At 37.8% G+C, this 15,819-nt stretch overlaps 1 protein-coding gene across 1 annotated transcript; it reads right to left on the bottom strand.

Annotated features, from left to right (window-relative positions):
• Positions 1-3,103: 3,103 nt before the first annotated feature.
• Positions 3,104-8,550, bottom strand: elf3 (E74-like factor 3 (ets domain transcription factor, epithelial-specific)). Its single transcript, XM_086087180.1, has 9 exons — positions 8,431-8,550; positions 8,147-8,288; positions 6,954-7,187; positions 6,713-6,838; positions 6,489-6,632; positions 6,114-6,200; positions 5,907-6,023; positions 4,482-4,677; positions 3,104-4,247 (listed from the first exon to the last, which is right to left on the bottom strand). The coding sequence occupies exons 2-9, from the start codon at positions 8,274-8,276 to the stop codon at positions 4,136-4,138; spliced, it is 1,146 nt and encodes a 381-aa protein (XP_085943306.1). The 5' UTR covers positions 8,277-8,288; positions 8,431-8,550; the 3' UTR covers positions 3,104-4,135.
• Between the last annotated feature and the right edge of the window lie 7,269 nt (positions 8,551-15,819).

Below are 15,819 nucleotides of genomic sequence, written 5' to 3'. Positions count from 1 at the left end.
TGTGTCGCGTATTAAGGTTGTTATACGGTTATCAATGAGACATGTATAAAAATAATCAAACACAACGGAAACTACATTTAAGTAATTAGTTAAGTCATTTAGTCACATACAAATACTGTAGATATCAGTATTGGTTTTGTGGGGTGTCACACACAGACACGTACAATCGATGTGGAAAATAGTCTCCAAGTGCACACTTCACAGGGCAGATCTGTGAACTCCTTGGCCATTTTTTTTTTTTACATACATAATCATCATTAAGCACAGCTTACATGTTCAAAAGGGAGTAAGAAGAAGTAAAAAACGTATCGAGTCCTACCCCCTTATAAAAGAGAAAAACTAACGGGTGGAACAGTTCACAAAATGCTCGGTTCGGTTTTCGATTTTGTAGTCACGGTTTTCGGTTCAGTTCGGTATACGTTGACTGTCATAAAAGTGCATTGTTTAAAGTACAGCCATGATCATTGGATAAATGCATACAAAATTTATTTTACAACTACATTATCAATAACAAAGTGAAGCATACTGGCTCAATCAACACTGGACTTGGGTCCTGTTGTTTGAAATCAAAACAAAAATAATGTTTTAACTTTACATACATACACAAAGTGAAGCGTAAAGCTCTATCAAAACTAGACTCGGGTTACTTTGTTTGAAAACACACAAAAAAAATTTGACATTTTACTTCCCTGTTTACCAACTTGAAATTAAAGTGCAGTGTTTAATATACAATCAAAGAAATTAGGTTTGATTTTTTACCAAACTTAAGCTTAACTTAAAGTGTCACTGTGCTATGTGAAACAAAATAAATAAACCAAATGATCAGGTCATCTATATAAAACGTAGCATAAAGAAACACATTTTGCACCACTTCCAAACAACACAGCTCTGCTCACGCTATTTTCATGTTCTTCTGTGAGAAGATCAGTTTGTCTACATTCTCCGCCGAAAGACAAGATCGACTTGCAGTTACAATGTCCCCCGCTGTAGAAAAAACTCTCTCACTTGGTACAGATGTACCCGACCCCAAGGTAGCGAGGAGCCAGCTTGGCAACATGAGGAGACTTACCCTCATTGCTTTTCCATCATGCAAGTGGATTTTCATCCACATATATGCAGCCTGTAAACCTGTATGACGCTACCTCCTCCTCAGTGATCTGGGACAAAGACTTGCTGGTTGCCTTCATAGTTGTAAAGAGCTCTCCAAAAAGTTCATGGCAGATTTTTTTGGGAGGAGATAATTCTACTGATTCCTGAGGATGAGCTGGCCACCTGGGTTTCTCTTGGTTAATCTTGCATGATAAACATGATATAGGATTAAAAATATATTTATGAGTCGTGATACCTGAGTTACTGAGACCGCAATCTTGGCTGCAAGATTAACTGTGTGTGCAAAACAGCTAATTTGTGGCCCCAGTCCAGCTGTTGCATTAATTGCATTTATTATGTTTATTGCATTGTCTGTAGTAACAGGGATTGTGCTGCTCCCCCTCTGCAACTTCCACACTGTCACTGCTTCTGTCAGGGCGTCAGAGAGATGCTCACTCATGTGGCTCTCAAAGGGGCAAGTCTCCAACAAACTGCTTTTCATCTCCCAATCTGAAGTAATGTAATCGACGGTAACAGTCAGGAATTTTAGAGTAGCCCTGGAAGTCCATCCATCACTTGGGCACAACATGGGCTGTGTCAAACAACTCATTAACAAGCCTTTGTCTGGTCTCTTCATAAAGTGCAGGAATTACTGTGTTGCTGAAGTGTTTGCGAGATGGTATTTTGTATCGAAGACCAATATATATATATATATTAGGGACGCCCCCCAAAAATTATGCCAATTTTTACTATGATTGCATTTATTTTAATTAATCAAAATTATAATAATATTATAAAATATATATTTAACACTGGCGTTTTTCTTTTCTTTTTTATAAGCAATTCAGATAATGGATGGATGGATGGATGGATGGATGGATGGAGGGATGTTTTAGTTTAGTTTATTTCGTTTCGGTATTAGCTTTCTTTTTTTAATTGTGTATTCTTTGTGCGCATGTTTTAAAAGCATCATTGCAAGTATTATGTAGTAAAAATTCACCAAACATATTTTTAAAACAAGCATTCACAAATCCTATACAGGTACTGTATAAAAGTCCACAGACTTTGAATTAGAATAAGGGCAGTGCATAATATTGCATCTAAAGTTAGATACATCACAACCCGAACGTTTAAATGAAAGATACAGTAGTCTCGCTTTCCATCCCTTGTTTGCCAAGTTGACAACTTTTAAGGTGGATTTTTGGCTTGAATTCTATTTGAGAAGAAATAAGCCAGGTTGTACAGTGTACTTTTCTTTAATATACAATGTTTACATAATTGCAGCACGGTGACTGAATGGTTAGCACGTCCGCCTCCCAGTGCAGAGGACGTGAGATTGAGTCCTTCCTGGGTGGAGTTTGCATGTTCTCCCCGTGCTTGTGGGTTTTCTCCAGGTACTCTGGTTTCCTTCCACATTCCAAAGATGTGCATGGCAGGTTAATTGAACACTCCAAATTGTCCATAAGTGTGATTGTAAGTGTGGATGGTTGTTCGACTCTGTGTGCCCTGCCATTGGCTGGCAACCAGTTCAGAGTGCACCCTGCCTACTGCCCGAAGCCAGCTGGGATAGGCTCCAGTGCCCCCCTTGTGAGGATAAGCGGTATGGATGGATGGATGTATACATATACATATGTATGTATGTGGAAGCCATTCAACCACAAGCACGGTTGTCGCCTCGGAGTGATGTCATATGGTGCTGCTTTTTTATTGGCTGCCGCTTCTACACGACCCACAGTAAAAGAATCATAACGCCCAGATGACTGTTCAACCTTCCTTCTTACACCTAACAGCCGTGCTGTAATACCGAAATGAATATATTTAAAATCGCATTTAAAAATTAACCCCAAAGGTTCAAGTATTAAATTATGAATTATGAAAAATGAAGGACATTTTCGCAATATTTTGTTTTGTAAACATAAAATGTAGTTTCAAATACTTATTTTAACATAAAAAAAAACATTTTAGTTTTTTATTTTATTTTATTTTGCGTTAACTCAAATAACCTTCATCAGCATTTGGAGGTATGCTTGCACATTTCCTGCCTGGAGTATAAAAAGCAATGTACCCAGCCAAAGCTGACAGAATGAAGTTTTTGTGTCAAGTTTTTTTATCGGAATATTGCCCCCAACCTAAAAAAATAAAACTGTTATATGTGGCCCTAATACGTTGTCGTACATTTTAACACCAATATGCTTAACAATTGGTTGTGGTGAAGGACTTCATCCATCATCCCCCTCATTTCAGTGTTCCCAAATACCCAAAACGTTTCTAAATTTTTAACAATCAATCCTTTAATTCAAGCATTCATTGTTTTCATTCTTCTGCACATACACAGCTTCACAAATATATCGAAAAACATAAAGTAATACACATGTAATGTATAAAAATGAAATAAATACAAAATTCCATCCAAGTGTTCCCCCTAAGGTGCACATGCAAAGGTCCTCACCGGATGACAGTTTGATGGCGCTATGACAATCATAAAAAAGATACAGCGGGTTTTTTTCCGTTTTCTGAAAGATTAACATATATAAATTGTGTGATATAATTGCCACATAATCTCTGTAAAACATTGAGTAAAGCACTTCATAACACGTGATACCAAAATATGTAGTGCACATTGCTACAATCATTCCATCCTGTGCTGTCATATATATATATATATATATATATATATGTGTGTGTGTGTGTGTCTTTGCAGTGAGTATAATATCATGACATTTACTAGAAAGCAGATTCTGCAGTTTTGAACAAGAAAAACAGCACATTTCTACTAATGAATTCCCACTTTTCTGAGTCTTAAAAAACAACAAAAACAAAAACATGACTATAAGATATAACACATGACATTAAAATTGGTTCACAAAACCTACTGAAGCCCAAAACACTGGCTTACATTTTCTGCAACACCTTCCTTCAAAAAGGAAAAGGAAGTTAGTGTCTTAACATTTGGGCAGCAAGATTTTTCCCTTGACAGGATAAGCAGGTAATTCAAGTTTTGAACTACTTTAGCTTTTTCATTTCAACTGCCACGGAAAATGAACCTTTACATGCCCATTCCAATCTCTTCAAGTTTCCAGCCACTGGAATTCTTTCCGAACTTGTATACCAGCCGCCGTCCATCAACCCGCTCAAGGATTTCCCGTTTATAGTAGTACCTGTGGATAGAAGACATCAGTTAGTCAATTTTTTAGACAGACAGTATGCAGCCCACGTCATCTAGAATATGTTTTTTCCACTCAGAATTGGGATCGGGATGTAATGTATGTTTGTTATGAAAATGTTGAACCTAAATATTACAGTAAACTGTACTGACAAAGTACTGTAATGCGAAAGCACAGATATCTAATTAAAATGGTTATATGTTGCCGCTATCTTTCACATTTACTGACCTCATGGCACGACTGAGTTTCTCATACGTCATGCTGGTGTTCTTCTTCTTCTGGCCCCACATTTGAGCCACAGCCTCAGACTTGAGGAACTTAAAAACTCCCTCACGGCGATCTTCCCATTTCATCAGACCCTGGTTCTTTTCTGGGTGGATCAGAATATCTCTGATGAACTCCCAAAGATGAGTGCCCCGAGGTGCTGCAAACAAGAGACAAGCCACTATGAGCTCTGTATGTATGCAAGTGGATGTTGTACATATCAAGCATGTAAGATAAACTAAATCTGACATCTGTGTAATTCAAATCTAAAGGTGCTATTTCTTATTTCCAAATCCTATTCTCCTTTCTCGTCACTTCCCATCATTGATGGATGCCCACATTTTCGTCCAATAGAGATTTTACTTTCTGGACCTGGATTTGCCACCTCTGTTCCACATGTAAATGGACAAATAAAATAATGAACTACTAAACACGCAACGGCAGGAAAGTAGCAGCGGCAGCGTTAATGGGCTACAACGGCGAGGAGGGCTAAAACTAGTATTTATCCGTCAACTTTCCACCCAAGAGCATTGACATTCACTTTGATGAAAAGGACATGATATACATGCGCAAGGTGGACATGTTGGATTGGCGATGAAGTGTCAGGAGTGCTTTTTTTTTTCAACTTGGCGACGCTGCTATGCGGAATTACCTCCTCTCTTGCCGGTGAGTGCTTTCAAATCTGATCATACAAAGGCTTTACAAATTTGTACAATCCAGATTTATTTCCCCTTTATGTGTGGTCAAAATGCCATTGAAGTTGGCAGTTTCACGCAAGTCTTGGCAGTGTTATTTAGGTACGTTAGTAGCTGCTAATTGGGCCCCGTCCGCCATCATTTTTATCATAAAAAACTCTTCTTTATGGTGTTGGTCAGTTATTCAATTAAATTGTGTAATATGTATTAAACCGTAGCAGCACAAATGCACATTGGCTATGCATTGGTTCCTCTTTTGGTAACCTGGAGAATGCTCGATCCTTTTTTTTTTGCCTCTTCTCGTTGTGGCAGCTGTTTCACAAATCATTGTTAAAGTGTGGTGTTTGCTGTTTACTCAAACTGGCAGACGCGTTTTCTATACTGGCAAAATGATTGTGTTAATGGCCATTTTGGGACGTGTGACGTCAACGATCTTTATGTGTTATGATGTGAAGCCTCGCAAAATATACACGGACTGAAGCAGGTTTTTTATCGTTGATCCGGGCCAGTACAGAAAGTCCTCAGTTCGTGTATTTTTTCAAAGCTTCGCGCCATAAAGCACTCGCCGAAAATGTTGTTGAAAAATGTGCGCATCTGTCAACGACGAAGAGACGAAAGTGCCTACTTCTGCTGATACCTCCCTGAATAAAATCTGAAGGTGCTATTTCATACTTCCAAAACACATTCTTCTTACCATGTTTATTTTTCTTTGAGGAGTCATAAATATTGCCGTGATCTTTGCTGATTTTAGGAGGTCGCCCCCGAGGTCGTTTAATTTGTGACTCTGCTTTCTCCTTCTTAATCAGCGTCTCTGTCAACAAAACGGTACATGTTCATGTGTTTAATGAAAACTACAGACACTATGACGGAATTCAAACAAATCTCACAATTTTCCACTCACTTGAAATCACAGGGTAGGAGAACTCTGGGTCAGATTCTCCAAAGCCTGACTCTGGTGAGCCAAGGCTCGAGAAGCCAAACAGGCCACCTGAGGAAATATAACAAAGTTAAATTTTCGATTCCTAAGTATCTTTCCACAGCAGAGGTGGCAAATCCAGGTCCAGAAAATAAAAACCCTGTCACAGTTTGGCTTTATCACCAGGTGCTAGCTAGCTAGCTCCCTAGGTAGCTCCCATGGTGCTTGTTTTCTTTTTAGGGAGCTAGCAAGCTAGCATCAGGGGCTAAAGCCAAACTGTGGCAGGGTTTTTAGTTAAGGACCTGGATTTGCCACCTCTGTTCCACATGTAAATGAAAAAAATAATAATGAACTACTGACTATTGGATGATGAGCTGCACTCGCTATCAGACTGATTATCAGACAGATACTCGTCTTGCAGAGGTGTCATGGCCCCCATGGTCAGGCCGAACAGGTCACAATTATCACCATTGTCAAACTCCATTTTGCTGACCGAGTCTTCAGCTGCTTATGGTAAGGAACAACTTAAGGATTTCATTTCCAGGCAGTGTTCAGACGATGTGAAAATGTACAAACACTTGTACCTTGACCAAATTTGACAGTGCTGATCAAAGGGAAGGTTAGGTTGTCTGGGAGGTTTAGGTTGTGTAGGAATCTATCCAGGAGCTGACAGGTTTCATTTAGTTCTGGTCCTGATAAGCTCGTCAATTCTGGGAAGAAAAATATACACTTTTTACTCAAGGTGAGTTTCTAAGTTGCGTCTCAAAAATGTGAATCTGTTCGAGTTACGTATATGATGTGAATGGAATCAAATTGTTGCTTTACCATATTTTGCTTTGTATTCTTGCAGGTTTTGGTGGAGGTGTGGGCCAAGGTGAGGGCCAAATGCCATGATCATCTGGTCCAGGTTCATCTGGCAGAAGCTGTGGCCGTCCATGGCACAGTAGGACAGAGTCAGTGTACTGGCATCAAACTTGGTGCTGTCAGCTTGGGCGCTGATCCACTCCATAACATTTTCAGGTGTCCAGAAGAGTGGATTAATCTGACCATACCATGGACCTGCGTAGAGGCAGCACTTATTTATGTAGTTCAGCAGTGTACAAGTGGTACATTAAAGGGATGATCCCTTTTTGGACCTGCGGCACTAGTTATTCAATATTGATACACGGTTTAAAAAAAATTGAATAATCAATATCGAATCGATTTTCCTTTGCTAACCCATTATCGATTAATGAATCCATGAATCGATTATTTTAATCTCTTTTTTCCCATAAATTCTTAAGAAAATAAAATTCTAAAGGCCATTTTTTAATCTTAGTATTTTCTTGAAATTTCCTATTCACATGAATTTTAAATTATTTTCTTAAATTTATGAAAGACCTGCACTTAAAGACAATTCAGAATATTTTAAGTTATAATTCACAATTATTAAATTGAAAAAAGAAGAATTGATGTTCCACTGTATAATTAATCGATATCGGATTGAACTGAAGTGAATTGAATCAGTTAATATCGAAATTGAATCAAATTGAACTCTTGTGAATCAAAATCGAATCGATTGAGGAAATTAGAATTGATACCCAGCCCTAATTGATACAGTATGTAATACTTTGTTTCAGTGAGACCTCAATTTGAGAATAACTGAAGTTTTATTTCACTTCTCAAACTACACTACACAATCTTGCAATCTTGGATATTGATTAATTCCAGTCAGTATCACTCCCAGGTGGGGCTTTACTTCTCTAAGGTCAGAAAAACAAAGACTTAACTGTTTTAGCGATGAGGTAGCACCGCTTGACGCTTAAGATAAGTTAAACATTGACTCCATAGTAAATGATTAGCAACAGTGTCTAATTGAGGTCAAAGCAAAGTTCCATGAAGTAATGGTCTGGCTACATGAATCTTGAAAATAAGGGACAATCTTTTGGATGAGGAAAAATTATCACCGGCCTCAGAGCCCAGGCACACAAAACTATTGTCTTTTGATGTGTACTAATTTGCAGATTCTTTTCTCTCACCAGTGTTGGAGCCATATCCCAGGTTGCCGTTCTGCTGGGTGTGTTGATGTGGCAGGATATCAGGAAGGCCATTCTGGTACATTGTGAAGTTTGCGTTTGTCAGCACGCTGCTGAGGCACTGTGATGCCATGGGGGGAAAAACCTGTTAAAAATTAAGTGTAGGGCAATTTAAAATCTGATCACAATTTCAACTCTAAAAGTCTAAAAGAAATTAAGTCACTTCTGTTTGGATATAAAAACTAACATTCAAAATGAAAATTACACCACATGAAAGCATCTTTTACCTGATGAGAGCCACAGGATGATGGAAAATAAGTATGATCCAAGAGAAGACAGCAAATGCTTTTTGTTTGGTTTTCTTCCTTAGCCTGGCAAAGATGCACCTGTTGCCTCGTTGAGCCTCCTCCAAGATTTAATACTTGGGTTGTGTGGTGGGGGTGGGATCAGGTGAGTTGAGGGGAATTCCAGATGAAGTTAGCCACACCTCCAATTCTTCTCACCTCATCCTGCGCACTCGGCACGTTGATCAACAACTTCAACCACCCCTTGGTTTCATGTCTTTAAACCAATAATTTGCCTCATTAACATATTTTTTATATAATTATAGAGAGGCTCTGTTCTGTTTGGGTCTAATTGAACTCACAGTATGTGTTTTGGTACACATGCACTCTTTGCTCTGCCGTTAAGTATACACATGTATGTTTAAATATGACTCAGTGACGGTGTGAGAATGTCTGCCTCTATATGTGACCTGCGACTGACTGTCAACCAGACAAATTTTTGCCAGTCAGCTAGAATAGCCTGCAGCTCTCTATGACCTCAAACAGTATAAGTGGTATAGAAAATGGATGTTTAATTGTTTGTTTTTTTGTTTTGGTTGAGAACTCAGTATTATCAGTATTCATTTGGCAGCTTTACAATTGCCACATCCAATATGGCTGATGCACTGACATATCATTTCAAACGGACCACCTGTTTGAACGGTGTCTGGAGCAGAATCAAGAAGAAAAAAATCCAACCTCATTTTAGATGCCCAAACGATATGTGGATCCCGTGGTTTCATCAAATTAGTTAGTTGCAGAAACTACTGTAGTATGTTCCTCCTCACTTGCCGACAGAACTCCTTATTTACATGTTATAGAGACATGTCTTGCCACAGTACACAAAGCAAACAAAAAAACTTGCAGCTTTACTTTGAAAAATTTACATGACTCTCGCATGCAAACATTGACGTATTCGTTGCGTATAAGCCAGCGTAGCTAACATTATTTTCAGTAAAGCCGTGATTGTCTGTTGCAGATAAGATTGTATCAAACAATATCACACCACTGCTTCTTCATATTTTTTTATGTTTTAGTGTTAAACAACTCAACATTAGCATTTTAAAACACAAAATTAGCTACTATGAAAAAAATAACAATAATAATAACAAGTTTATTTTAGATCATCTTGGTGGCCCACCCGTGGCAATGGGTGTGATTGCAAACATATTTTCGATTCTTCTTTCTATTCTGCATAGAGAAAATGACACTGCTTTATTGTACTGTATTTGACAAATGACATTATAGTCTGAATACTTTTATCAACACAATTTTCAACATTTACTTAATATAGTCTTTGCTATTTTCAGCATGCAATTCAAGTACTAGGAAGAATCATAATAGATATCTAGTTGTATTCTGTGTTTATATTGATTGCCACACACACTTTTTTTATTTATTTATCTCCAAGTACAAACAAAACTGACCTCTTCTGATTACTGTATTGGGTCAGACTGTGTATTCAGTGCTGTAATGTTGATCCTGAGATTGTGACTTACAGTTTTGAATTTACTTAACTCTTGTTTTGAGATGAGTGCCAAGTTTAGTTGGAAAGGCCAAAACAAGCCATACCAGTGCAACAGCTCTCGGCTCGATCGTCAGTCCAGTGAGCTGCAAGTCATGCTTCCCAGAAATGTAATTTTACACTCGTTCTGTTCAATATCCATTTTGTAATGTGTCTGATGAAAATGCCACTGATACTATGTACCAACAACCACTTTGTGTTTTTGTGCATGAACAAATATTTGGCACTTAAATGCTTACAGCATATGAAGTTGGGAAAGGATCAGAGGGAGCAAACTCAGGGCAAAAGTAGAAAATGGAACGTCACTTCTTATATTCAGTGAGGCAGAGTGACGTCTGGAGCGCAAACATACAATGACAGAAACCCGCCCCCCACAAATAGGTGTGTTCCGGTGTCATGTTGCGCATAGTTGCAGGTTTCTGATCGGATCCCGTGCACACCTCAGGTTTAATGTTGCTCTTTGGTGATGCCTAGTGGTGAATGTATACCTTCTCTACACCAAAAACATTTTTGACTGGGTCCATTCAGTTAAAAGAACATAATAAATAAATAATATGTGAAGTCCACACGACTGGAACTTCAGACTTGTTTTCATCATGGTGGCAATGCCATGAAGAGCATGATATAAATATATATTGTATAAATGTACTGTATACACGATCTTAACAAAATAGAGGACACTAGTGGAGTTTCCATCCAATTGTTTTGAATTTTTTTAAGCGAATGTACTGAAAATGCGCAAAACGGACATATACACCATAGAGATGTGATCCACTAGTAATTTAAAAGAAGAAGACCAGGAAGCAACTGCGCCGTGCGATGACATCGTATGTAAAATAGCATTATTATTCACTTCTTTAATTATTTCCAAAAATATTTCTGTTTCGTCATCCCCCAAACATACCTTACTTTATCGTCCGACATTGCTTTTGGCCTACAAACTTACGTGTGATGTAATATCCGGTCAAAACGTGCGACGTGTATCCAGTCTTGTCAGCGTTTATTCGCCAAACCTGTTTCCATAGCCAAAATTCACATATATTTTTTTCAATATGCTTCAAAATCCAGCCCCTCCAAGCGTATAAACATTTTTACAAATTTTGGGCCCTCTTTGGAATTTCTAGCGTTTCCATTCAGTTTTATTTTCGCATTTCTTGAAAATTCTAATGAAAATGGGTGGATGGAAACCCAACTACTGTCTAGATCAGGGGTGTCAAAACCTTTTCATTTGAGGGCTGCACACAGAAAAAAGGAAGGATCCAAGGGTTTAATCTATTAAACACAGTGAAGTCAAGCAAGCAAACAATTATATATTGCTTATATTTTCTACATTTAAAAAAATGGCTATATAAAAGTGTTTCATTATATAAACGCGTTAATGCTGATTAGGCAAATAGTTTGGGGGTGGTCAAGGCCCTGCATCCCACTAGACTAAATCCATCCCTGTAAGGTACCACATCCCATCTCCACATTCAGAACTAAAACAAGGGCAAACTGTAGTAAGATGACCATTTATTTGGGGATTCTTATAAAGTCCATAAATTGGAACTTGACAGCACAACGTGGACGAAACATTTTTGGCTTGTAAACCAGAATTATCTTTTTTCTAGAGCTATCAAACGATTACATTTTTAATCAGATTAATCACATATTAAAATTTTAATTAATCATGATTAATCGCTTAATTAAAAAGGCTGCCGGTAGGTCGGGGTGGGGTCGGGGGGCGGCTTTGTTGGGGGGGGGGGGTCTGGTGGCTTGGGGGCCTGGGGGCGGCTGGGGTGGATGGGGGGCGGGGGGGGGTCGTGGGGGGAGCGGGGGCTGTGGACCGGTGGGGTGCCTGGCGGTCCTGCAGTGCCATGTCCTGCTGTGTTGGGTTTGGGGCGTGGGCCGTGTTGGGGTGGGGGGCGCTCCTGCTCCTGGGTTTGCTCTCCGGCCGGTAGCCCTGGCGGGGCCCGTCCTTTGGCGCTGCCGCGGCCTGGGGGGCCCTGAGGTGTTGCGCTTGCTCTGTCCTGGCGGGGGTCGACGGCTCCCCTCTTTGGTGGAGATTTTCATGCATGCCAGATCCACCACACCAGCATCTATCGAAACTCAGACACAATCTGCTTCTTCCTCAAGTCATTGAATCGGTGGAGGCTGGTGTCTGTGGAACGCACTCTGCTTCGTCTGTCCTTCCTTCCTTTCCTCAGTCTCTCCTTTGGTCTCTTGAGGTCTCCCTGATTTGTTGGAATTGAGATGTTTCTGGGGTTGGCGGCCCGGTGGGTGGTGTCTGGTCGGTGCTGGATTTCACTTTCCTTTCTTTTCTTTGGTCCTTCCTCGGGTCTCCTGACGGCGGTGTTCGGTTTAGGTGAACGGTATGGGATTTTTTAAATAGGTTTTTGGTGAACTAACGAATACACACACACTCACACGCACGCACGCGCGCACATACACATACAAAATAATTTAAAAAAAAATATTAAAAAAAGAGAGCAATGATGATGACATTACCGAATGAACAATACTGAGCTCTTAAAAAGAAAAAAAAAGAAGGAAGAATAAAAAAATATTTTGCCCGCCAAATTTGAAGAGCACCTGTTATGCATTAATTCTTTTGTGATTTATTGTTATGAAGACGTCTTCAACATTTATATTTATTTATTTATATATATATATATATATATATATACATATATATATATATGTATATATATGTATGTATGTATATATATATATATATATATATAAATATATATATGTATATATATGTATGTATGTATGTATGTATGTATATATATATATATATATAAGACTAGCCTTCAATTCATTCATAATTTGGAAATAGTAACCATGAGCATATTTAGTTGCTACTACTTGTGCTTATGAATTTTTAAGTATCCAATAGTATATACAGCTTCAAGATAGAAATATAACATAACTGTATGGATGATTATGTAAGCAGTGTTTGCGTCGACATTTGACAGACAAGCCAATGGAAAAAGGTTTTCTCCCAAATTTCACAACACTCCTCACACCCTTTTTCCCCTGCATGTTAAGAAAAGCCGAGTATGGAATGCTGCCCGGCAGGGTTTTGCTCTGTGATGAAGGCGCAAGCTTTCATAGCCTGGGGGCGAACAGGCATGCAATTTCATCACTTGCCGCCTTCATTCTCCGGCACTTATTATGCTTCTCTACCTGGATTATAATGACGGGGCTTTCCACAGATACCGCAAGTCTAGAGATGTAAAGAGTACAACGTCATCAGAGAGGAAGTGCAATAGCTAGCATGAGGATGTGCTAAAACAGAACACAATTGGAGGTAATTTGACAAACACATCTGATTTGCACAATGCAACACCGGATAGTCAAACAAAAATAATCTCAATTGCAAAATATGGCAGACTTTGTGTACTGCGATTTGTATATTTAGCTAAATCATATCTCCGTACGTAACTATATTGTTCACTTAAATACACGTTTAGTTTTCCTTTTCTCTACTCATCTTTTCGTGTCATTTAAATAAAATGTTATTTATTATGTAGTACTTAATAGTATAATATGTTTGTGGTTGCTCTAGTCTGTTTAATATGTTCAAATGGTCTGTCAAGTGTGGCAACTTATATGAAATGTATAAGCACTAAGTAGAGCTGTTGGTGGTTTACTGAGGCGCCGCGACAATGCTATATAATCTAGTTTACATCAACTAGTTATGTGCTTAATGCTGTTAATGAATGGTTTCGAGAAAAACGGACCACCTCAGTTTCAGTCATGGAATTCGTTGAAGCAATATCAGATATCTGATATCTGATCAGATATAGATATCAGTACTTACAGTTAAACAATATACAATCAAAATACTTGAAGATCACTCATGGAGTTCTCCAACGGTCTGTGCTAGGCCCGAAACTATTTATATTGTATATAAATGATATCTGTTATGTCTCAAAAATATTCAAAAGTGTCTTATTTGTTGATGACACAACTCTCTACTGTTCAGGAGAGAACCTGAAGCAGCTTCTGACTACTATGGAGAATTAATTGAACACTTTAAAAGAGTTTGACTTAAATAAATTATCATTAAATTTAAACAAAACCAAGTTCACAGTTTTTTAGCACTAGACAAACCACACATCAAGTCAAAATTATGGTAAACTGTGTATAAAAATGTATTTCTTGGAGTAGTTATTGACGATAAATTATGTTGGAAGTCACACATACAAAATGTCAAAAGGAAAATGTCAAGATTCATCGGGATACTCTCTAAAACAAAGGATGACCTGAATAAGAAATTATTTTACGCATTACACTGTTTATTATTATTACTAAATCTGACTTATTGTGTGGAAATCTGGGGAAACACATATAAAACAAATACCGACCCGGTTTTCAAACTACAAAAAAGAGCCATAAGAATTATTAATCGATCAAAATATGCAGAACCAACACATTTACTATTTATTAAATTAAATACCATGACATTTTATGACTTAGTTGAGTTTATAATAGCACAAATTATGTATAAAGTACACAACAATCTACTCTGCCACAGTACTCAGAAGCTATTTGAAATTAGAGAGAGTCCTTATGACATAAGGGTTACAAGTGTCGACTAAAAAATCAAAACAAGAACAAATATTAAGCAAAGGTGTGTTTCTGTAAGAGGTGACAATTTGTGAAATTATTTTGGTACTGGCATGAAAAGATGCAAGTCACTTGCTGAGTTAAAACATTTTTTTTTTTAAAGCAAAGTTCAAGAAAATTATTTAAAACGGGTTTATACATTTTCTTTCATTGAAATATATTAACCTATTGCATCTATTGAAATAAGTCTAAACATAAGGGGTAGTACTAGATAGGTTTTTAACTTCTTCCTACTCCCTTTGAACATGTAAACTGTTTTCTTTCTTCCTATTCTTTTTTTTTTCTTTTTTACTTCAACTTATATTTTATACTTGTAATGTGTTTTATGTTTTTCTATGTTTATATGTTCATTAAACCAACCAAACAATGGAGCCGGCTCCGCCCACATTCGTCATTTTTGCGTGATCACGTCACACTAAGTCAGATTGAGCTTCTCTCGGAAAAATGCTGTCTGGCTGGTTAAAAAATGCACCAATTTTTAGGTATGACGTAGAGGAGAATCCCCTCATTTGCTTAATTTCCTATTTCATGAAATGCAAGCAGTACTTTGATATATTTTGCCTATTAAGTCATCTTTGAATATATATATATATATATATATATAAAAAAAAAGTCTAATTGTTTTTCAGTTTCAGGTTGCATTGCACATTTTTATTTTTTAAATCAATTTAATACTTTTAAATTATGCATACTAGTGAAGCAACGCAAAGAAACGTTCATGGTATTCATTCATCATGCAAGTATGCATAGAGTCAACAAGTCATAGTTTTTGATTCCATTTTAAAATGCGCTAAACATTTTCAGCTAAAAATGTTCATGCCATGATCTGTGTTTGTTGATTTTAATTGTGTTTTGGGTATGTCATGTTTTTCCTTTTGTCCCTTTCTTCTATGTTTGTCTTTTTTAGATTATTGTGTCCACCTGCTTGTATCTTCCAATCAGCTCCCTCAGCCACTTGTGTCTTGTCCAGGTGATTCTTGCTCATCATTTCGTATTGTTTGTTTTCATTCAGTCGGTGTTGTATCATTGTTACTGTCACATACCCTTGTCCAGTCCTTGTTTCTAGTGTATTGTGCTTCCTCACGTTTTTTTTTTTTACTAGTTTGAGTTACATTTTTATTACGACTTTATTATTTGAATTTGGCTTTGGTTTTCACAGAACCTGAGCTATTTTTTTGTTAATAAATATTTAGTCCACACTGTACTCGTGC

This window comes from Leptonotus elevatus, chromosome 10, assembly GCF_054856555.1.
Source record: "Leptonotus elevatus isolate MCC_2025b chromosome 10, RoL_Lele_1.0, whole genome shotgun sequence".
NCBI lineage: Eukaryota > Metazoa > Chordata > Actinopteri > Syngnathiformes > Syngnathidae > Leptonotus > Leptonotus elevatus.
Note: the sequence above shows the minus strand (reverse complement) of the source record. Positions and strands in the feature narration are given on the sequence as shown.